General features: G+C 38.4%; 1 protein-coding gene across 1 annotated transcript in view; it reads right to left on the reverse strand.

Annotated features, from left to right (window-relative positions):
* Nucleotides 1-2,525, reverse strand: part of LOC307258446 (mucin-2-like) — a gene marked incomplete at both ends in the record, with an annotated part of 28,882 nt that extends 26,357 nt beyond the window's left edge. Inside the window, one exon of the mRNA XM_080037975.1 lies at nucleotides 2,374-2,525. Coding sequence (XP_079894101.1) covers nucleotides 2,374-2,525 — 152 coding nt within the window. The remainder of the gene's footprint in view (nucleotides 1-2,373) is intronic.
* Between the last annotated feature and the right edge of the window lie 22,031 nt (nucleotides 2,526-24,556).

Raw genomic sequence — 24,556 nt, forward strand, 5'->3', positions numbered from 1 at the left:
TCACTCTTATTTTTCTTCTCTTTCTCATCACTCTTATCTTTCTCCCCACTCTTATTTTTCTTCTTTTTCTCCCCACTCTTATTTTTCTTTTCTTTCTCCTCACTCTTATTTTTCTTCTCTTTCTCATCACTCTTATCTTTCTTCTCTTTCTCATCACTCTTATCTTTCTCCCCACTCTTATTTTTCTTCTCTTTCTCATCACTCTTATCTTTCTTCTCTTTCTCATCACTCTTATCTTTCTCCCCACTCTTATTTTTCATCTCTTTCTCCTCACTCTTATCTTTCTCCTCACTCTTATTTTTCTTCTCTTTCTCCCCACTCTTATTTTTCTTTTCTTTCTCCTCACTCTTATTTTTCTTCTCTTTCTCATCACTCTTATCTTTCTTCTCTTTCTCATCACTCTTATCTTTCTCCCCACTCTTATTTTTCTTCTCTTTCTCATCACTCTTATCTTTCTTCTCTTTCTCATCACTCTTATCTTTCTCCCCACTCTTATTTTTCTTCTCTTTCTCCCCACTCTTATCTTTCTCCTCACTCTTATTTTTCTTCTCTTTCTCCTCACTCTTATCTTTCTTCTCTTTCTCATCACTCTTCTCTTTCTCCCCACTCTTATCTTTCTTCATTTTCTCATCACTCTTTTCATTCTCCCCACTCTTATTTTTCTTTTCTTTCTCCTCACTCTTATCTTTCTCCCCACTCTTATTTTTCTTCTCTTTCTCATCACTCTTATCTTTCTCCTCACTCTTATTTTTCATCTCTTTCTCCTCACTCTTATTTTTCTTCTCTTTCTCCTCACTCTTATCTTTCTTCTCTTTCTCATCACTCTTATCTTTCTCCCCACTCTTATTTTTCATCTCTTTCTCCTCACTCTTATTTTTCTTCTCTTTCTCCCCACTCTTATCTTTCTCCTCACTCTTATTTTTCTTCTCTTTCTCCTCACTCTTATCTTTCTTCTCTTTCTCATCACTCTTATCTTTCTCCCCACTCTTATTTTTCTTTTCTTTCTCCTCACTCTTATTTTTCTTCTCTTTCTCCCCACTCTTATCTTTCTTCATTTTCTCATCACTCTTTTCATTCTCCCCACTCTTATTTTTCTTCTCTTTCTCCTCACTCTTATTTTTCTTCTCTTTCTCCTCACTCTTATCTTTCTTCTCTTTCTCATCACTCATATCTTTCTCCTCACTCTTATTTTTCTTCTCTTTCTCATCACTCTTATCTTTCTCCCCACTCTTATTTTTCTTCTCTTTCTCCCCACTCTTATTTTTCTTTTCTTTCTCCTCACTCTTATTTTTCTTCTCTTTCTCATCACTCTTATCTTTCTCCCCACTCTTATTTTTCTTCTCTTTCTCCCCACTCTTATTTTTCTTTTCTTTCTCCTCACTCTTATTTTTCTTCTCTTTCTCATCACTCTTATCTTTCTCCCCACTCTTATTTTTCTTCTCTTTCTCCTCACTCTTATTTTTCATCTCTTTCTCCTCACTCTTATCTTTCTTCTCTTTCTCATCACTCTTATCTTTCTCCCCACTCTTATTTTTCTTTTCTTTCTCCTCACTCTTATTTTTCTTCGCTTTCTCCTCACTCTTCTCTTTCTCCCCACTCTTATCTTTCTTTTCTTTCTCCTCACTCTTATTTTTCTTCTCTTTCTCATCACTCTTATCTTTCTCCCCACTCTTATTTTTCTTCTCTTTCTCCCCACTCTTATTTTTCTTTTCTTTCTCCTCACTCTTATTTTTCTTCTCTTTCTCATCACTCTTATCTTTCTCCCCACTCTTATTTTTCTTTTCTTTCTCCTCACTCTTATTTTTCTTCTCTTTCTCATCACTCTTATCTTTCTCCCCACTCTTATTTTTCTTCTCTTTCTCCCCACTCTTATTTTTCTTTTCTTTCTCCTCACTCTTATTTTTCTTCTCTTTCTCATCACTCTTATCTTTCTCCCCACTCTTATCTTTCTTCATTTTCTCCTCACTCTCATTTTTCTTCTCTTTCTCCCCACTCTTATTTTTCTTCTCTTTCTCATCACTCTTATCTTTCTCCTCACTCTTATTTTTCTTTTCTTTCTCCTCACTTTTATTTTTCTTATCTTTCTCATCACTCTTATCTTTCTCCCCACTCTTATTTTTCTGTTCTTTCTCCTCACTCTTATTTTTCTTCTCTTTCTCCCCACTCTTATCTTTCTCCTCACTCTTATTTTTCTTCTCTTTCTCCTCACTCTTATTTTTCTTCTCTTTCTCCCCACTCTTATCTTTCTCCCCACTCTTATTTTTCTTTTCTTTCTCCCCACTCTTATTTTTCTTCTCTTTCTCCTCACTTTTTTCTTTCTCCCCACTCTTATCTTCCTTTTTTTTCTCTTTCTCCATCTTGTTCTTATCATACGTCTTTTCCTCCTTATGCTCCTTCACTTTTTCCTCACTCTTTTCTTCCTTCACTTTCTCCTCACTCTTATATTTCTTATCCTCTTCCATCTGGTATATCTTATACTCCTTTTCCTTAGTTTCCGTCTCTTGCTCCTTAGTCATCCGACCCATCTTACTCATATTATCCTTTTGACCATCATAACCTATCAGACCAATTTTACCCATCCGACCCTTATCATCCATAGGATCCATCTCATCCATAGGACTCATATAACCCATACCTTAAACAAGAAAGACATTTATACAATCAGTTCACATTGTCAAATCATATCAAATCAGTTTAATTTATAAAACCCACTCTCATAAATAGTCATTTTGCCACAGGCTTCACATTCTGTACAAAATACGAAACCCCCTGCCCCTCGACCCTTGACTTGACTAAGGTACAACTCCCCCTCAAAAAACCTTTAAGCTGCTCTCTTTGTGTCCTATTCTGTATACATACCACCGTTTGCTGTAGATAGTCGGATGCACAGGGCGAGCCATGGAATCACCCATTCAAGTAGCATCCTGCCGGTTCTCATTCTCTTTGACTAGTTCCTGTCCTTACAGGTTTGTTTGAGTCAACTGACATTGCCACACTACCAATATCATGTATTATATAGTGTATTTGGTGTTTGCTGTTTAGGAGGGGTAAAAAAAGACATTGGGTGTCAACATTTGTGGTTTCTATCCATTAAGATCACACAGGTGAAGAGGTTTCTTATGATAACATCACGCTGTGTGATAAAGCATCATCATCTGCATCAGCGGAACCATTTTCAAGTTGTGGGATGTGCCTCCATATCTTATGTGTTGACAGGACATCTTAGAATAAATCCACAAATCACTGGACCATTCATAGCCCAAACATTTGCAAAATATTAAGTGACCAGAAATGTTTACCGACTGTCTAGCGCGTTTTTCCAGGTAACCTTGTTCATACAATGGTAATGGGTGGGGTGGGTGAGGCCAATTTAATTTTGAGGGTCACTTTCCATTACGATCTTTAGCCATAAATTAATCATGGCTCATGTGATGGCAATGAAGTTCGGTTGGTCGCTCAGATGTCTACTACTTGGGTTCAGATGGAAATATCTCAAAAACTAATTGATAGATTGACATCGATTTGTGTAAAGGAAATCCATGGTCTCTGAATGATGAATCCTAATGCCTTTGGGGAACTCCTGAGGTTTCCTTTAACATTCTAAACCAAGATATTGAACATGGTAACCATTATACAGTACCTGCTGAAAATCAGGCAGTTAACATTGTCATTGTAAGAATGCTAAGTACAGCATAAAATAGTTGCTATGGCTATAGACAATGTCTTTTCTCGTTTTGCTACAATTAGCATGCCCAACATTAATTATAAGCCTATTTTCTTGTTGATACAAGTGTTGCAGAAAGATTGCCATATTTACTCCCGCCTTTCCGGGTGAAAACATGAGCAGCTTCAGCAATAGATGGTGCACCAGGAGATCACAGGAGATCTGTCCTGCTCATTTTAACTCCCCTCATTACAGTAACACATACTTACCATTTGTGTAATTGAGTACGTGTAATTTATAAGACTTTGATAAATGCATTGTTCTTTCATTAAAACTTTGAGTCTAATTATAAATACTATTTATTTATGTAAACATACAGTACATGTGTTTATACTTCTTCCGCTTTTAATGTTGGTAGGTTCTGTATGTACAGTACATACAAGTATACATATATTAGCTGTATTTCAGTATGTGTAGGGATAGTTTTAGACACCAATTGTCAGAATGAACTGCTACAATAAATATTATAGTGTCAAATACAGGGCCGTAGTCAACACGAGACACAAACAGAGCTTCATTTTAATTAGATCATTCACAAATACTCTTTTTACAATATACCTAGGGGGCAAAGTGATTTTTTGGACATGGGCTGTTGTAAAAGGTTGTTCACCAGAAATTATACCTAGGACCTTCAAGGATCACAACCTGGGTGGACAACCTGGTCAACTACCTGCTGGAAAGCTAGAGGGGGCCGAAATAGAAAATCAGAACCATGATTTAATGCGAGGGTAAAATTGAATTTTTTTAACTTATAGATATCATCATGAAACTTTGCCAGTTGATTACTGGCATTAAAACAATGATTTTTTGTATTGAAGTTATTTTCATAAATGTTTGAATATATATGCAAATGTGGCATATTTCACAAATTATGCACACATTTGTATATCTTTAGAAACCGAAAATTTATATATTGGTTAAAGCCAGTGTTGGGAACGTTACTTTAAAAAAGTAATTAGTTATAGTTACTCACTACTTGTTCCAAAAAGTAACTGAGTTAGTAACTGAATTACTTTATAATAGAAGTAACTAATTACCAGGGAAAGTAACTATTTGCCTACTGTAAAAAAGAAAAAAAAAAAAGTTGCTAGGCCTATATGTCAACACATTTGGATTTTTCTGAGCAGTTTTCACAAGTCAGTTGAAATGAGTAGAACAGACAGGTAGGCCTACTTGTAGGCTACATAACCTTCAATATTTATTGCACATCAACAGACAGCAATAGGTTTATCCTGCACTTCAAGTATTTTATTCTCAACAAAAGTAGTAGAGGAAACTGCTGAATGTACCGTGCTGATCTGCTATCACTGGATTCACTTCAGGGGTGTCGGCTAAATCACCACTTAAGGCCAAAAACGTCAGACTGTGAAGCATGAGACGATGAGAGGAGGAGTAAGGATTTATCCTATGTTTATTTCCTTCTTTAACATGCACAGCAGCATACAGATCCCAGGAAAATAACAGTAGCAATATTCGTCTCGTGATGACACGCTAAACAGCTGTTGCAACCGGCGAATCGCGGCCGTTTAATAACGTGCATAAATTATAATTTATAGAGATCGGGAAACTCCATGCACTTACTCACAAGGGCGATGCAAACAAACTCAGGGAGAGCACGTTTCAACCGTGGATTGATAGGTGGTTACTGCGGCAACGTACGGTACACGCTCACACAACAGAGAGAGAAAGAAAAAGAAACTTCACTAAACAGGCGCTCCAGCTGACTGATGTGACGGCGCTAACTGACAGTTATAATGTCATCCACACTGAATAAAACACAACTTAAAACACACCGGTCTCCTCTCTAGCAGTTTGTGTAGTATGGAGCCAGGGGTGCGTTCGGATTACACAGTTTATTCAATCAATTCATAGTAACGCACCGCATTTAACGTTCAGTAACGATAACGGCGTTGTAACGACGGAAAAAGTAATTAGTTAGATTACCCCGTTACTGAAAAAAGAACGGCGTTACCTAACGCCGTTATTTTAAACGGCGTTATTCCCAACACTGGTTAAAGCAAGAGTTGAAATCTTTATTGCATTGCGACTTTATATAACAAACTTCCTCTGTGAGAAATGGTGCGACAATTCTGGTTTGATATTGTATAAATAAACGTGATTTGATAGTTTTTTTCATTACTCTGACCCAGAAATTTCAACTTCTAAATCATTTACATCAACTAAACTTTCCATAATCATTCTTAGCACTATTTGGAGGTTATTGAAGAAGGATTTATTCACATGTTGTTCATATTCTGATTTATGAGACATTTTCTTCTTCAAAATATGCCGTAATGCATTTTTGAGACCTGTACATTTTTTGATTTATAAAATTAAAAAAGGCTGTGTGAAAAATCCTTCTTTAATAACATTCAGAATAGTGCTAAGAATGAGTATTGCAATTTTAGTTGATGTAAGTGATTTAGAAGTTGAGATTTTTGGGTCAGAGTAATCAAAAAAACTATCAAATCATATCAATCTAACCACTATCAAACCAGAATTATCACACCATTTCTCACAGAGGAAGTTTGTTATGTAGAAACTTAACACACTTATAGAATGTCAAAATGCAATAAAGATTTTAACTCTGGCTTTATCCAATATCTAGATTTTAGTTTTTTAAAGATGTGCAAATGTGTGCATAATTTGTGAAATATGCCAAATTTGCATATAGGGGAGAGTGGCCTAAGTTGTGCATTTTGGAAGTTGTGCCACCCCTTGTTTCTAGAAAATCGTGGAAGAAATTTGAAATGTGACCACATATTTAAGAAGAACCATCCATTTGACTCATCCTGTAAAGAAGGGAGACACAAGGAATAAGATATAAGCACATTTAAGCTCAAAAAACTGTGTTTTGCCTTTCAAAGTAAAATTTCCATGATCAAGGTTTTTTGATTATTGTGTCTGAACAATTATAGACAAGTTTGAAAACATTTGACACATGTTTTAGTGCTTTGGTATGCTACATTTTGAGTCTATACAGTTAGCACGATGTCAGCCCTAAATTGCTGCACCATGCTTATTATCCAAATTTCTGGGATTGGGGTGATTTGTGCCAAAGGGCCTGGGTGAGTAAGTAAGTAAGTAAAATGTATTTATAAAAGCACATTTATGACAGTTTGCACTGTCCAAAGTGCTGTACATAGTGCATTCAGTAGGTAAACAATGAAGGTAAAATAACAATAACCAAAATAAAAGACGTAAAGCCCATACATCCACATAAACACAGATAGTAGTGCAGAGGTAAGATAGTTAATGGGGAGGAAACACCAGGGTGTACATATGGGTTTTGAGCCTTGATTTAAAGGCAGAAATGTAGGGGAATCACATTTGTCAGGTGCCAGTTGGTTCCACAAGCACGGAGCAACTAGTGCAAAGTACATTTCTGAGAGTTGTGCCAGTGGCATGGCTGTATACGCTGGTCACCAAAAGAAAGTGAATGTCTACAGTAGCTCAGAAAAGAGTGACATCTCAATTCCACTTAACGACACCACTGATGAGAGTTCAGATGGCCAGAAAGATGATGATGGTGACTTTGTCATTATGAGCTTTGCAGGTAAAACCATTAGATCTGCTAGGCCTTGTTTAAGAAAATTGTCCTTCAATCTTTGTCAACTATTTACTTTATTTACTTTAAATACACCTTAAATAAGTGATTGTCTAATGGATTTGTCTTGCATTACAGTTTATGAGATATATATCAATGGCACAATTCACCCCACGGTATTCTCTCCAACCGCACAACTTACACCACACCGGGGGCAAGTTGTGCATCAAGACAACTTTTTTTCCGAAAGCTATATTTCTTCAACAGTTTATTCCAGATCCAAAGTTTTTATTGCCAGGGATGCACAACACCCTGAAATATATGTACATATTTGAGTTGGAGACTTTACTGTCAAGGCCTTACTTTAAAGTCACTTTGAGTGAAAAGTTGCACAACTTAGGCCACTCTCCCCTGTTTTTTTTGAAAAAAACTTCAGTACAAAAAAATCATTGTTTTAATGCTAGTAATCAACTGGCAAAGTTTCAAGATGATATCTATAAGTTAAAAACATATGTTTTCCCCTGGCATTAAACCATGGTTCCGATTTTCTATTTCGGCCCCCTGTAGCTTTCAAGCAGGTAGTTGACCAGGTTGTCCACCCAGGTTGTGATCCTTGAAGGTCCTAGATATCATATCTGGTGAACAACCTTTTACAACACCCCATGTCTGTTTTCCAAAAAAAGAGGGTTTTGCCCCCCTGGGTAATAGCAATTATTTCGTTAAAGATGTGATGATTGTTTAGACAGTATGAGAATTAACCTTTACATCCCACATACATTAATGTGAGACATGTTTTTTATTACACTAGTGTGAAGCAAGAATGCTGCTTCTGAAGAGTAACTGGAAGTATGAGAGTGCAGGATTCATAAATACACTCAAGAAACCATATCTAAACATTTTTTCAAATTATTATGGGTTTGGATTGGGAACGGGAAATATTAGTACCGTAATATTTTCCTTAGTTGGTTTAAGTGTTGCAGGATCCTTCACAATAAGGCATATCTACCTCCTGGTTTGACTGACAGTTGTTGTGCATAACACAGGTTTTTATTGATTTCATTGATCTTGCATGTCTTCTCCCTCTCCACAACATTAGTTTGTTTTGATATAAGTACCTTCCACTCTGAATGGTTTGCTGGATTAGTTTCGTTGACAAACCCAGGAGCGGTGCAGTTTGTTAGAGGCGTGCTGGGCACACCTAACCCTACAGCCCCACCAAAAGCTACAATACGCCTTTGGGCACTCAGGTCGCTCCTGGCGCGCTGCCAGCCTTTCCAGCAGTAGCTAGCAGGGGGCGGGATGCTCGAGCAGCGATCTCACCCGGTGTGTGAATAGTCTGTCAGGTTTGCAGAAGCTATGCAGAACCAGGGCTGATAAAATACACGATTTTTCACATTTTGACTGCATATTACTTGTACAAAGGCACATTCATTTAGTCTTCAATTAAATAAAATCACATTGGGATTCATTTCATCTTTTGAGTTTATTCCTTCTTTCATTGGCCGCTGCTTCAACGATATCGATGCTCATTTGCAAAAAGTTCTTCTCTGCTCAACTTTCAATAGACGCTTTGGAAGCTCAGATGGCTGTAAACATGCTGCTTGCCACCGCTGATGCTGCTGACGCTCTTGCACGAGAGTGTACATTGAAAATGAATGGCAGCCGGCTGCCAGTGTCGCTCACGTCGTTATGGTGGAGCTGTAGGGTTAGGCTGACATGTTGCTGTCTTTTATTGGTCTCCTGACAGATGCAGATGAAATCCTGAGGAAATGCTCATGTACACAAGAAAACTTTCCAATCAATCAAATACTTGACTTCACAGGTGGCTATTCTGCAGGACCTTATAGCTTTTAAGCTTTGTTTGATTTGCGTTAACAGAATAAATAAACAATAATAAAAAAAAGAAACATACAGTACATCTACTGTATAATAATGTATGCTAGGTGCAAAACAATTAAATAAGATTAATAAATGATTGGCCTGATTCCACTGATCACTACATTTAAGATAAAACAATTACGGGTTGCTAAACACACTGTTTGGTTTCTCCAGTGCAGACAAACCCCAGCCTGAGCGCTGGCAGAAGAACAATCTGAAATATTTGGACTGCTGGGGTTGAAACATCCCCTAGCAAAGGAAAATTCAAGATGAGATCTCCTAGACAAAAAGGAGCATGATCACACAATAATTGCTGTTCAGATTTTAACCAGTTCAAGAAGACTAAGTACCAAGCTCTCCCTTAACTGCAGTGGAGCAGTGAAATAGCACTTTTGTAAAGTTAAATGCTGTAACCAAAACGGAAACTGATTTAATACAGTATACCTTGCATAAATCTATTGCTTGTATATGTATGCTTTGGTGCAGACAACAGGTGCAATGGAGAAGCAAAACCAAAACAACCCCCAAAAAGGGAATGGTTTTGCACATGGTGTCCACAGACAAAGGCTCTCTTTCCCTTTCACTATTGGTTGCATGAGGCAGTATCTGCAGACCACTTAGGTTGCACTGGTATGATCACTAGTCTATATACCTTTTTTCACAAAATGCATTTTGTCCTGTCGTACTAAACACATCACAGCTGCTTGCTGCTGGTTTACTGAGACACTTGAACGGAACAAAGCCATTGTTAATGTTATCTGTAACACATGATTTTCTTTATGGCAAGTCAAAATGTCTGCAGTGACACTACAATTTAATTAATTTTTGATTGAATTCTACAGTTTAATGAAAGTATGTATAACGTTTAATAACAGTATATTAGCAACAGGAAAAAATATTTAAAAAAATATAAATACTCAATCTGGTTTTCTATTTTGAATTTGGTCAATTGCATTACCTTTAAGTCTGTTATTTTAATAATGTGCCCAAGTACAAGCCAGTACTGTACATCACTGAGCCATATGATACAGAGGTTGACGATATATGATACATTTTATCTTTAAGAAAATGGTTGGATGTATTGATAAAAAGCACATAGGCCTACTCTGTTTTTGAAATCTGAATACATGACATTTAAAAGTATGGACATGCATGAAATACCCTTAAATTTGCGTTTCATTTTCAATTGACCTAAGTTTTAAAGTTTAACAAAGCCCTTCTTTTTTTTCAATACCCCCAATTTTTTTAAGCCCGAAAACCAGTTTGCAAAGGTTAATTGTGGTTTAATTTTCTCTGTGATATGTTTGGATGAGATTGATCAATACATTTTTGAGAAGATATACACTTTATCTATCAAGAATGATTCACAAAGTCACACTCATTTCATGAGAAGAGGTAAAAAAAAATGTTTTTCAAACTTTAGATGACGTGCAATTCAAAACCAAAACAAAGCAATCACTGAATCGAAGTTTAAACCAAAATGTTTTATTGAATAAAGCTTCAAACAAAAATGTAATCGTCTTGATCACTATACATTGGAACAAACATTTGTGTTTAAAACACTGTCCCGCTTCCCCGTCTCACTCTCCCTTGTGTCACATTCCCACAGGTGAATTAAATAAATGAATGCAATAATAACACTGTTCTACAGGGGGAGCCACACAGAATACAAACTCAAAGATATATCAATTATTATTATTTACATTCCATTATGTCCATATTTCCATTACGGCTCCAACATACCAGCCCCAAATTGTTGACGCGGTAGCAAGACAATGAATCAATTAAATAAGGAGTCAAAAGCCAACAATTTCATAAATTGACAAACATGGCATACATTTCATAGCCCATCAGAGTCTATAGATCATAATTCCTTGTAACCCATTGTTCGTTATAGTCCAATTTTTGGAAAGAAAAAGGTAATCCTTGGAATAAAAAAGTAATCCTTTGGAAAAAGTAATCCTTGGAACAAAAAGTGGGACACTGCCTAATGTGGGACACCTAAGGTCTAGAGCATTTATCTTTTATTTCTAACACATGTAAATAGATAATATTGTTGTCAAATCCAAGCAGGGGTTCCCTGTGATTGAAATCACATGAATTTACAATTTTGATTTTAAAGATAAGGGAGTCAAAAAGGAAGTAAACCATGTGAAGTCCAGACAAAGGACAGTGACATGGTTTGAGAGGAACTCAATGCTAAGGCTATACATTTTTCATTAACAAAACAATGTTGCCATTTGTTATCAGATTATGTTTATGATACAACTATGCATCAAAGTATGCAATGATATTGGGAAAATGTTTTAAGTTGTTTTTCATCTTCAATCAATCTGTAGCTGTCCCACATTCGGAAAGGTGTTTCCAAGAGTGGGACAGCATGATTTGCCTAATCTGGGACAGTCATTTAAATTGGGGAAATACACATGCAGGAAAATCAAATGTGCAATATGAATTTTATTCAAGGTTTACAGGTCTAATACTCTTATAAAGAAAGCATCCCTGAAGCAAATAGAAATTAACTAAACCCTGTGCCTAGGAAATAGTAATTTTCTCATGTTCTATGTTAACTCAATGCAATGTATTACAGGTCAGGCTATAATGGCAAAGCGCAGAGTTGGGACATGAAGCCAGTGCAAGAAAAGTATTGTTCAAATTGAAACCATCAAACCTGAGTAATGTACCTAAGACCATGAGTGTTAGCAGATACGTTTGATTTGAATTAGTTAAGGGGATATTGTTTTTTTCTGCATAATACAGACTGTCCCAGATTAGAGCGACACACTGTCCCAGATTAAAGCAAACACCTTTTCTTGAGCAATTTTGCACATGGACCACTAATATACGTGCCATCACTTCTCTGAGTATGATATCTGAATTATTTCTTCTCTTTTAATTAGCCAACATCTTGGGGATTTCAGAATGGTATCATGTATGGGTCAAATATATTGGCTTCATATGTTAATATCGTACATAAATTGAAATTGCAAAAAGTGTCCCACATTAGGGCAACTCACCCTACCGTACTTTTCGGCTTACAAGCCGCGACTTTTTCCCCGTTTTTCGACCCTGTTATTACACAGCACAGTATATATTCTGTAGCTACTGGGGATGGGCGTTAGTAATCGAGTACTCGAGTACTCCTCGTTTCAAATGATCTCGATTGGTGGATGAGGAAAATAGTTTTTTTTTTTTTTTTGTGTTTGTAGCCTTTAGGCCAGCCGGCGGGCCGCCCCTATTTTAAAATGTTATACGTGTACAAAACGGCACAAAACGGATATAAAGTTTAACAAAATTAAATATTTTGATCCAAGTTAAATGAACTAAGCATTGTGTCAAACAGAAACCGCAAATAACTGCCACCTCCGTGCAGCGCAGCCAGTGTGTGGTCTCCACAGCACCGCGGAGCTGAATGCGGTGCTGGAAAACTTGGAAAATCACGTAAAGAAGACAGGCTGACTTCGGGCACATTCGAGCAAACGATATTTAAGAAGCCTTTATTATGGAATATAGGATTGAGATTCAAAAGCCGACGGTGTAACGTTCCGTTAACGAGGAATTAGTCGCAGTAATTAGTCACGGACAGGAGTGATCATTACGCGGTTGGATATACTAGCCTACTACTTGTACTGCTTTGGACGATGCTGAAGTTGGCAGCTGATTCGCAGCAGCCGATTCGGCAGTTAAGGAAAAGTTAAGGGATTCTTAAGGAGCGGCGAAGTGACTGATTCTCCGTTGTTTAACCCCCTAAATCGCCGCAGTAAAGCCACATTAATTAGTCTAGATTATCTAAGAGAGTCTAACCATTCTTTAAAAACTGTTTAAAATTGATTTAACCTTTATTAAGTTTGTTTAAAAGAAAGAGAGGGGAGATTTCACTGCTTTTTTTGCATCTGGACCACATTAGAACTGGTCCTGATTGAAAACCACTGCACCTAGACTCTTCAAATCTGGACTAGAATATCGCAGTGAGGCTATAGATTATAAAAAACATAGTTTCTGATTTGTGAAACCTTTTTTCTATTTGTGAAAATACAATAAAGATACATTTCAAGGTTTTTTTGGGGTCCAGACCGCATTAGAACTGGTCCTGATTGAAAACCACTGCACTTAGACTCTTCAAATCTGGACTAGAATATCACAGAGAGGCTATACATTGTAGGAAACATAGTTTCTGATTTGTGAAACATTTATTCTATTTGTGAAAATGCAAATAATGCACATCTTAATGCCTTTTAGGGGTCCAGACCGCATTAGAACTGGTCCTGATTGAAAACCACTGCACCTAGACTCTTAAAATCTGGACTAGAATATCACAGAGAGGCTATACTTTGTAGGAAACATAGTTTCTGATTTGTGAAACTTTTATTCTATTTGTGAAAATGCAATAAAGATACATTTCAAGGTTTTTTTGGGGTCCAGACTGCATTAGAACTGGTCCTGATTAAAAACCACTGCACCTAGACTTTTCAAATCTGGACTAGATTATCACAGAGAGGCTATACATTATAGAAAACATAGTTTTTGATTTATGAAACATTTATTTTATTTGTGAAAATGCAAAGAATGCACATTTTAATGTTTTTTTTTGGGTACAGACCGCATTAGAACTGGTCCTGATTGAAAACCACTGCACCTAGCCTCTTCAAATCTGGACTAGATTATCACAGTGAGGCTATAGATTATAGAAAACATAGTTTCTGATTTGTGAAACTTTTTTTCTATTTGTGAAAATGCAAAGAATGCACATTTTAATGGTTTTTAGGGGTCCAGACCGCATTAGAACTGGTCCTGATTGAAAACCACTGCATCTAGACTCTTCAAATCTGGACTAGAATATCGCAGTGAGGCTATAGATTATAGAAAACATAGTTTCTGATTTGTGAAACCTTTTTTCTATTTGTGAAAATGAAATAAAGGCACATGTCAACGCTTTTTTGGGGTCCAGACCGTATTAGATCTGGTCCTGATTGAAAACCACTGCACCCAGACTCTTCAAATCTGGACTAGAATATCACAGAGAGGCTATACTTTGTAGGAAACATAGTTTCTGATTTGTGAAACCTTTTTTCTATTTGTGAAAATGCAATAAAGATACATTTCAAGGTTTTTTTGGGGTCCAGACCGCATTAGAACTGGTCCTGATTGAAAACCACTGCACCTAGACTCTTCAAATCTGGACTATAATATCACAGAGAGGCAATACATTGTAGGAAACATATTTTCTGATTTGTGAAACTTTTATTCTATTTGTGAAAATGCAATAAAGATACATTTCAAGGTTTTTTTGGGGTCCAGACCGCATTAGAACTGGTCCTGATTGAAAACCACTGCACCTACACTCTTCAAATCTGGACTAGATTATCATAGTGAGGCTATATATTGTAGAAAACATAGTTTCTGATTTGTGAAAAATGTCGGAATGTTTAAAAACAATGATTCTAAAACAGAATTCTGAATCCATGGTCTGAAAGCATTTTTCAAAATCGTGCAGTATGCTCAAACAGGGGGTGTAGTTATCCTTTAAATATGCTTTAAGTGGCACAAGCTATAAAACAGGGGCCCACACATACAGCTCCAGAAAAAAAAATTAAGAGACCAGTCTGGATTTTTCATCTTCATCACTACATAACTTATTGAAAATGACAAAAAATGTATTGGAATTTGGTAGAAATGTTGTCAGTAGTTTAAAACCAAAATGTTCATTCTACTCAAACATGTGTCTATAAATAGTAAAACGAGAGACACTGAACATTTGGAATCGTCTCAAAAAATCGTCAAAAACCTCAATTTTATATTTGCCTTTAACAGTGTTTGGGCCTGTTTTGCTTTCACAAAACACGTCAAAATATACCTCCTTTGAATTTGAATTCACTTAAGACACCAATATCCCCTAACGTATATATATTTTCACTCAACATATGACACACACAAAACATATTTTTAACAACCCTGTCGAAATTAAATAGTCTAAAACTAGATCAATTCTGATTAAAAATCTGAACTTTTCAAATAAATAAACTAGACAAACCTTTGATAGTTTTCAATTGTTCTTTTTTGCTTTCAACTTTATTTCAGACACACACACGACTTAAAGGGGAAAAGAGTGAGAGGGCAAGAGTTAGGGGGTAAGGGGTTAGGGTAAGGGATTCACACACACACACACACACACACACACACACACACACACACACACACACACACACACACACACTACAATGAGTAAGGGAATGGTAAATGGACTGTAGGCAACTTATTAAGCACTTTTCTAGTCATACTTGACCACTAAATTCTCTCTATACTGCAGTCTCACTCACACATTCACACACATAACAGTTAAGTTAAGGTGGTAAGCAATGGTAGGATGTCCTAGAGGGGGCCGACCAGTAACCATGAGGTCGCTGGTTGGATGCCATCCATCTCTACACATTGTGTCCTTGAGCAAGGCACTGTTACAGGACCAGCACTGTGCTATGGCTGACCCTGTGCTCTGACCCCCTCTGGAGTGTGCTAAGTACTGGAGAGGGGATCTGCTCAAAGACAAGAAAAACAAAAAACCCACCTTAACCTAACGGTAAATGGACCGACTTATATATCATAGTATATAGCGCTTTGCTAGTCATATACGTGACCACTCAAATTGCTATATACTGCAGTCCATTCACCCATTCACAGACAGACACACACATACATGCACACAGACAGACAGACACACACACACATACATGCACACAGACAGACAGACAGACAAACACATACATGCACACAGACAGACACACACACACACTCACAGACAGACAGACAGACGCACACACAGACACACACAAACTCGCACACACACACACACACACACAGTTCCCTCAGTCTAAGGAAGTAGGGTACGGGGAAGGCAACAGTGGGTTAATAGAGTGACAGGACAGGGTTAGGGGTTAGGGATGGTCAATTCTTGCGACCAAAGCGAAACACTCTCTTGATCAGAGAAGGTGATTTGGTCTTAACCACCTCGTCTATAGCCTCGTCTATATCTGGAGACTTAGTGTTGTCCTTCTTGCTCTGTTTAGGAAAACAATGGAAATAAAACAAAATAAGTACTAAGATAAAAGAAAGATGTATACAGCTCTGGAAAGAATTAAGAGACCACTCCAAATGTTCAGTCTCTATAGTTTTTACTATTTAGAGGCATACGTTTGAGTAGAATGAACATTTTAGTTTTATACTATAAACTACTGACAACATTTCTACCAAATTCCCCCCCAAAAATATTGTCAAGAAGAGAGTTTCCATTAAGTAATGTAGAGATGAAGATTTAAGAAAAATCCAGACTGGTCTCTTCATTTGTTCCGGAGCTGTACATATATATTCAAGTTCTTTCTATCTGGTCTAATAGATTTGGAGATCCATACCTTGGAGAAGATTTTGAAGATTTGGGATTTTTTCTTCTTCTTGGCCTTGACGTCATTTCCTTCACTTATCGAAACGGCCATTTTATATTCCTCTGGCCGCAGTGGGCTCCTGTTGTTCCTGGATCTCACCCAGGAGGTTTGGTCCTGATGTTCTGGACTGACGGAGGAGCGTTGACGTCCAGACGAGTCATCTCCGAATTCTTCCCTCGTCTGCTGCTTCTGCTTGGAAAACTTTGTCTTTAGACCTTTCAGACTCTGGAAGCCGCTCCACCACTTCGACTGCCTCTGGTCCCCTTTGATGGTTCTCCATTTCTTGGTTTTAGGGTCGAATACAATCTCAACATCTGAATTGTTGTCCTGGCTTGACATTGACTCTATTTCGACCTCAGCCTTTCTGTGTTGTCTAGGTGGTTGTTGTGAAAGGCTAGTGATAGATGATAGCGCCTCTTCTGTTGTTAAATCATCTCCTTCGCTATCACTCTCCACTGGTGTACGGACAGGGCTTGTGACAGCATCTGTGTCCTTAGTGATGCCACATGAAGCAAGAGGAGACATCTGGTGTGGGCTGAAGGTCTTAGAAACACCCTCCATGTTATGGGTGAGGGGAGCTAGTTTAACTCCCTCCACGTTATGGGCGAGGGGAGCTAGCTTAACTCCCTCCACATTATGGGTGAGGGGAGCTAGCTTAACTCCCTCCACATTATGGGTGAGGGGAGCTAGCTTAATCCTAGCCTCCACATTATGGGTGAGGGGAGCTAGCTTAACTCCCTTCACATTATGGGTGAGGGGAGCTAGCTTAACTCCCTCCACATTATGGGTGAGGGGAGCTAGCTTAATCCTAGCCTCCACATTATGGGTGAGGGGAGCTATCTTAACTCCCTCCACATTATGGGTGAGGGGAGCTAGCTTAATCCTAGCCCTAGCCATCCAGGCTCCCACGCTTTCCTCTGCTTCGTCCTCATACCAGTCAATAGGAGTTGGAGACCTGATCTTCTCTTCACAGGATTTCTCCAAAATGGCGCCCAGATTTTGTTCGGCCTCCATTTGGATCTCGGAAGTTTCTGGTTCATCTTCTTGGCTGTCTGGGCTGTTTACCCTTATTTCAAGAGGTTGGGTAACACGGATCGGTTTTGGTCCGGTGACAGCTTCGAACAGCGTCTGAAAAAGAGAATTAAACAACGATTAAGAAATGTTTGAATTTTGAATTTTTCATGCTTTATTGAAAGGGCAGAGACATTAAAGGTGCACTATGTAACTTTGGGTGTGTCAGAGGTGTGTGAACATTTATTTAGGTATTTTCTCATAACAAAATAAACAAACATTGGATCCCTGGAACACTGTTTGAAGTTAACAGGTTCCTCAAAATAATTTAGTTTTGATTTAAGATGATATAATTATTCAATACTAAGAATTACATGTTGAGAAAATATGTTTTGTAAATTACTATACTCACTTTACAATCCTCCTCTGGTTGTTGGGATGAGACATTGAGGGAAAGAGTCGCGGGAACTTTTTCGGTCTCTGGTTCAATTTTGTTGTTTTCCCCGCAACCAAAGAACTCCACAACATCACAATCTGAGTCCGAATCAGAGTCCCATCCTGAAGCCTCCTTGGTTCCACAGATTTCCTGGAAGTAAACGGTTTATTTTTTTTACATTACATTACATGTCATTTTTATCCAAAGCGACTTACAACTGGAGCACACATTCATACACCGATAGCAGCAGCAGCTACCACGCAGGGTGCAAGCTAACTATCAGGAGACATTTAGGGTTCAGTGCCTCTTTGCCCAGGGACACTTGGGAAGGTGGTGGGGAGACGGGGGATCGAACCACCGACCCTGTAGTTGTGGGTCGACCACCCTACCCACTGAGCTACATCCCCCCCCCCCCATTTTCTATGTGTATTCCTGATGTTAAAATCTGTTAAAACTGACGGAAATAAATGACTATTAATACTCACGTTACAATTCTCCTCAGGGAACAAAGATGCAGGAACCGTTTCTGATTCCGATTCAGACTCATCAGAATCCCACCCTGATGGAGTGAGGACCACCTCCTCCGTTCCACAGATTCCCTGGAAGTAAACAATCTATTTTCCATGTGTATTCCTGATGTAAAATCTTTTTATACAGACTTAAAGGTGCTACGAGGAACTTTTAAATATTTCTGAAACAGTCTAATTTTTCCCTCTGATGATCATAAATTACATGTAACAGCAAACGAGACCATCAGTGCAAAGAATGCTATTTTCATATAGTTTTTCTCAATGCCTTTCTCATGGGTAAACTGTTCATACGGACTGAACTAAATGACTGTTAGTATTATACTCACGTTACAATCCTCCTCTGGACGAATAGAAGAGCCATCAGGGGACAGGGTTGCGTCAACTTTAGAATCGCAACCGGATGGGGTGATTTCCGACTCGGGGATTCCACAGATTGCAGCTGTGGACATGTGTCGACTGGCTTGATTATATTTGGAGAGTTCCTCCTCGAAATCAAGTTTAAGACTCTGTGGAAGTAAACAGTTTATTTTCACATGTGTGTGTATTCCTGAGTAAAGAAGATCTATTCATACAGACTTGAAATGAAAGACTATTCTATTTCTATACTCACTTTATACTCCGCCTCCCGTTTAATGGACAAGTCGGTGAGGGATATTCTTGCGACGACTTTTTGGGGATTGTTCCTGACCACCGTGCTGTAGACGCTCTCAAACGGCTCCACTTTGGCCTTTGTGGTTGGAGCCTTAATCGTCCTCACTGAGACACCTGGAGTGATCTCTGAAACACATGCAGAGACACATATCGACACACTCTTGACCACATCGTGACCTACCTGTTCCTTGTGTGTGACAGGGGCCCGGGTCGGGCTTGTGTTTGCGACCCTGGGCATCACGCAGATCACACGGGCCTTTGAGTCGTTGTTCTGGGTTGAAGTAGAATCGGGGACCAGATTCGTTGTTGCACAGACAGAGATCTCGGTGGTTCCTCTGCTTGCTGGCAGCTTAGAGGACATTTCGTTCTCCTCATTGTATAGGGCGAGTTCCTCCTCAAAATCAAGTTCCCCCGCTGTTTTTGAACCCTGGAAGTAAACAGGTTTTATTTCAAGTTAAGTTAAGTTATATTTATTTTTAGTCAATTTTACATAAGGCTACATTGAAATTTGTCTTTTCGCAAATCCCCTCTCAAGTTCCCACACTCCAGAGGGGATCAAAGACCTCATGGTTACTCGGAGGAGGAACCAGAGACCTCATGGTTACTGGGAGGAGGAACCAGAGACCTCATGGTTACTGGGAGGAGGAACCAGAGACCTTGTGGTTACTGGTCGGCCCCTCTTTCCTCTAGGCCATCCTACCACCCTACCTATGTGTATTCTATCAATGTAAAACTATTTAAACAGACTTAAATAAACAATTACTATTACTACTCACTTTATGATCCTCCTCTGTTTGATGTGAAGAGCCGTTGAGTGACAGAGTTGCATCGACTCTCTCTGTCTGAGGCTCAATTTTCACCGTTGGCGTAATAGTTTCAGAGATTAACGAATTCTCTTCTCCACAGATGGTCTCAGACTTCTTGGCCACACAGGTTGCTGGTGGTGTAGAGTCTGATTGAGTCTCCATGTAATATTGGAAGAGCTCTTCTATTTCCTCTGGCTGCATGGGGCTTTGAGGGAAGAAGGGCAGAAAAAATGTAATAATGTTAGGTTAAGTTATCTTCAATTCAATTCAAACGATCAATTCAATACACGTCAGTTGTTTGTTTAAATTTTTTGTGTGAAATAATTTAAACATAATTTTTTGTTTATTGTATTTTCATGCTTTTCATTTTGTTTTATGTTTTTGATATGTCTGAAATACATTTCATCAATCAATCAATCCATCCATCCATCCATCCCTCCCTCCCTCCCTCCCTCCCTCCCTCCCTCCCTCCCTCCCTCCCTCCCTCCCTCCCTCCCTCCATCCATCCATCCATCAATCAATTTTTATCATATTATATTAAAATGAAAGGACCAAATCACTTACTTCTCCTGTAAGGTCGGGCTCTGAGGGGCCGGTGAGGGAGGGGACACAGTGGAGGCCTTTTCCTCCATAGTGACATCACAGGGATCCCCACCAATCAGCTCAGTGATCCCCCTCATCTCTGCCTCAAGGTCCAGCTCAGTTCTGTCCTCATTCTGATGGAAAGAAAGTGTAATATTGTTAAGTTATTTAGGTTAAGTTAAGGTTACCTTTTTAAGTCAATTTACACAAGGCTACATGGAAATGTGTCTTTTTTTGCATCTCCCCTCTCAAGTTATCACACTCCAGAGGGGGTCAGAGCGCAGGGTCAGCCATAGTACAGCGCCCCTGGAGCAGTTTGGGGTTAAGTGTCTTGCTCAAGGACACAATGGTAGAGATGGTGGGCACCGTAGATGTAATACCAGCCACCACTAGTTTTACTACAAACTAAATGAACATACTTTACTTTAAGTAAAAGTATAAATTACCAGAATGTCGGGCTTGGTGGCCTCCCCTCTAGAGTTGATGGGGGGCAGAGACTGGGGTGAAGGCAGGTTAATACTCTCAGCTGTTTCATCCTTTACTTTTCTTGTTTTTTTCTCAGTGACTTCTGCCTCCACTTCCACTTTAGCAGGAAATATCGGAGGAAGAATGAGTCTGGGCCTCTGTTGGGGAAAAGTTGAAAACTGTCAGATGTAGTTATCACACTTCTGTCTGTCTGTCTGTCTGTCCGTCCGTCCGTCCGTCCGTCCGTCCGTCCGTCCGTCCATCTATCTATCTATCTATCTTAGTTAGTTTGTTGATTATTACTTTACCTCTGTCAGTTCGGACATCTTCCTTGATGTCTTGTTTATTGAAGTCCTTGTTGTTAATTTTGCCTCAATGTCCAATTCTGGATACAGATGAGGAAGAGAGCGCCTTTGATTCTGTATGGAAATAAATTGAACGATGTAAGATGTAGTTGACACACTTGATATGATCTGTCTATCTATCTATCTATCTATCTATCTATCTATCTATCTATCTATCTATCTATCTATCTAGTTAGTAGATTGATACTGTACCTCTATCAGTTCAGACATCTTCAGTTCTGTCTTCTTGGGTGTCTTGACCTGACTAGATGTTCTTCTAATCTTTTCTTCGTCATTTTCCAGTTTTGATGGATTTATTTGAGGCAGAGTGAGACTGGGAGGCTGCTGGAAGAACAACTGAAAACCACAAGATGTACTTTATACAACTTGATATGATCGAACAAACATTCATTTTGACTATACTGCTCATTTGTTTTATGTATGTAACCTCAATTTCTGAGCAATAACTAATAATTGTAGATGTAAAATCTATGTAACGCAATAAAAAAAGTATGAAGTAGTCTAAAAAAAAGTAAATAGTAAAAATACTTAAAAAATACAATAAAATCTAAATTTTCGGCTATGTAAACTCAATGTCTGGGCAATAACTTATCTAAAATCAATGTAATGTCATAAAAACTACTATATTCCCCTTTTATATTTAGTCTAGTAGGAGTTTAAAGTAGTTTTAAAATGGAAACAACACTTGAAAAACCCTAAAAAAGTCAAAAATGTTACCCAAATTCAGCCCTTTTTTATATGTAAAACTAAATGTTATAATAATAATAATAATAATAATAATATATTTAATTTATATAGCACTTTTCTTGCACTCAAAGCGCTTAAAATGTGTTAAGTTGGTTGGTTAATACATTACCTCTGTAGTGAGTGTAGTTCTCCTAATCATGTTAGGGCTCATTCTGGTCCGTCTTGGTAGTAGAGACATGTTTGTTCCTCTTCAGTTTTCTGCTGATTTCTGGATGAGTTTGAGGAGCTTGTGTTTGTCTTGCTTCTTACCAGTTGAAGGTCCAGGACTGAAATGAATCTTTTTCCTTCTTTGTTCCCTCAAAATTATGACATCACACAGTTCTATTAGACCGTCAGTGTTCTAATTTATGCATATTATGTCATTTTAGAACAGTAGTATTCTAATTTAGGCGCATGATGTATGTAAGTGAGTGTTCTAGAATACACACATCAGGGGGAAAAAAAATACATGGCTATCTATAGAGACGGTGCATGATATAGGCCACGCCCATCGTGGGGGAAAACATTGAACAGCGTTCCATTCACTTTGTATTGAAGGAGACCTGTCTCCTGCAAACAAACTTAATTAAAACTTAATCAAACATCCATTTAACAAAACAACGTAATTTTCTTGAAAGCCACGACTCTTGTCTGTCTATATGAGCTGTTTTTGTGAAACATAATTGAGTAATTTTCAATATTGAGGTGTTTTTGTCCGGTCGGACCCATCGTGGGGGAAACCGCTGAACAGTGTTCCATTCACTTTGTATTGAAGGAGACCCGTCTTCTGCAAACAAACTTAATTAAAACTTATTCAAACATCCATTTAACAAAAAAGCGTTACTTTCTTTAAAGCCACGACTCTTGTCTGTCCATACGAGCTGTTTTTGTGAAAAATGATTGAGTAATTTTCAATATTGAGGTGTTTTTTCCCGTCCGACCTGGCGAGGATGGAGTATACGTGAGGGTTAGCCTACAGCAGAAGGCTAACATTAGCCTAGCATACAGCATACATTAGTTAAGAGTTTTGTCTCGATATTGAAAATTACTTAATCATTTTTCACAAAAACATATATATATATATATTTTTTTTTTAAATGGACTCTCGGCTGTGTGACTCGGCCCGGCCCTTCCCTCTCGGGAGTGCCATGGACATATAAATGTGCGTGCAGGCTGTCAACTTCACCTGAAAGTTAAATAAAACTTTGTCCCAGGCCATTACTCATAATGATGGGTTCTAGGCTGGGCCTGGCCCAATCACACACACAGCAGAGGGCCGCCCATTCAGAGGCTGCATTGAATTGTATTATATCGCATTCAACTTCTACTCGGTAATTATGAGCATCTGACGATGGTCAGTTACGTTCAGGGCCGTCGGACTGCGGACAGGCTTGGGGGGCCCAAGGCAGAGGGGGACTGCACCCAAAAAATTAAAAACATCTTTTTTTACTGGCTCAATATAGGCCCCTGATCTTTGAAGGCCCAGAACATTTTTATTTAGGGGAAACATTTTTTTTTAAAAATAACATTGTTCGGGGCTACGAAGACCAGGGGCCGATATTGGGCCATTAAAAAATACAAACAAATGGAAAAAATTCCCGAAGCTGACTGTATTTTTTAAACATGTACATTTCTTCTTTCTGCTTTTTGGTCATTCTGTGTCTATAAATGATTCCAGAAAATAGTACTAAATAGCTTACATAGGAAACAGTTGATTTAGCCTTAGTTTTCTCCTCAAAGTGCACCAGATTGATGAATTTTACTTTAACATTTAAAAAAAATCTGCTCCCCCAGACCACCCTAGAAGGTCCAGGGTCCACGACACAGTCTCCCAAATTCCTGTGAGAAACACTGTGTGTGCATGTTTATTAAGAGCCATTAGACCAGGGGTTGTGTTCAAGTACGCGTAATGATTTGGTCATTCATCAATAGAAACATTGTGTTGTTATCTGGCTCAGAGAGGGACCAGTCACTCATACGTTTTGGACTATACAAACATAGCTTTTACATGTTTGTATTGTAAGACCGCCTCTCAGAGGGCCCATCAGGACTTCCTGTATAGGGGCCCAGAATTTGGTGCAACGCCCCTGCCTCCGCATATCGTATACAGTCATATGAAAAAGTTTGGGAACCCCTCTCAGCCGGCATTATAATTGACTCTGCTTTCACACAAAAAAGATAAAAGTGGTATGTCTTTAATTTACCAGGAACAGCTAACTACTGGGATATTTTCCAAACAAAGATTTTTTGAAAAGCAGTATTTAAGTGTATGAAATTAAATAAAATGTGAAAAACTGGCTGTGCAAAAATATGGGAACCCTTGTGGTGTTGCTGATTTTAATGCATGTAACAGCATGTAAAACTGATGACTTTAATCACAAAATTGGTTGGATTATGTTGTT

The sequence above is a fragment of the Ammodytes marinus genome, assembly GCF_949987685.1.
Source record: "Ammodytes marinus genome assembly, chromosome: 12".
NCBI lineage: Eukaryota > Metazoa > Chordata > Actinopteri > Uranoscopiformes > Ammodytidae > Ammodytes > Ammodytes marinus.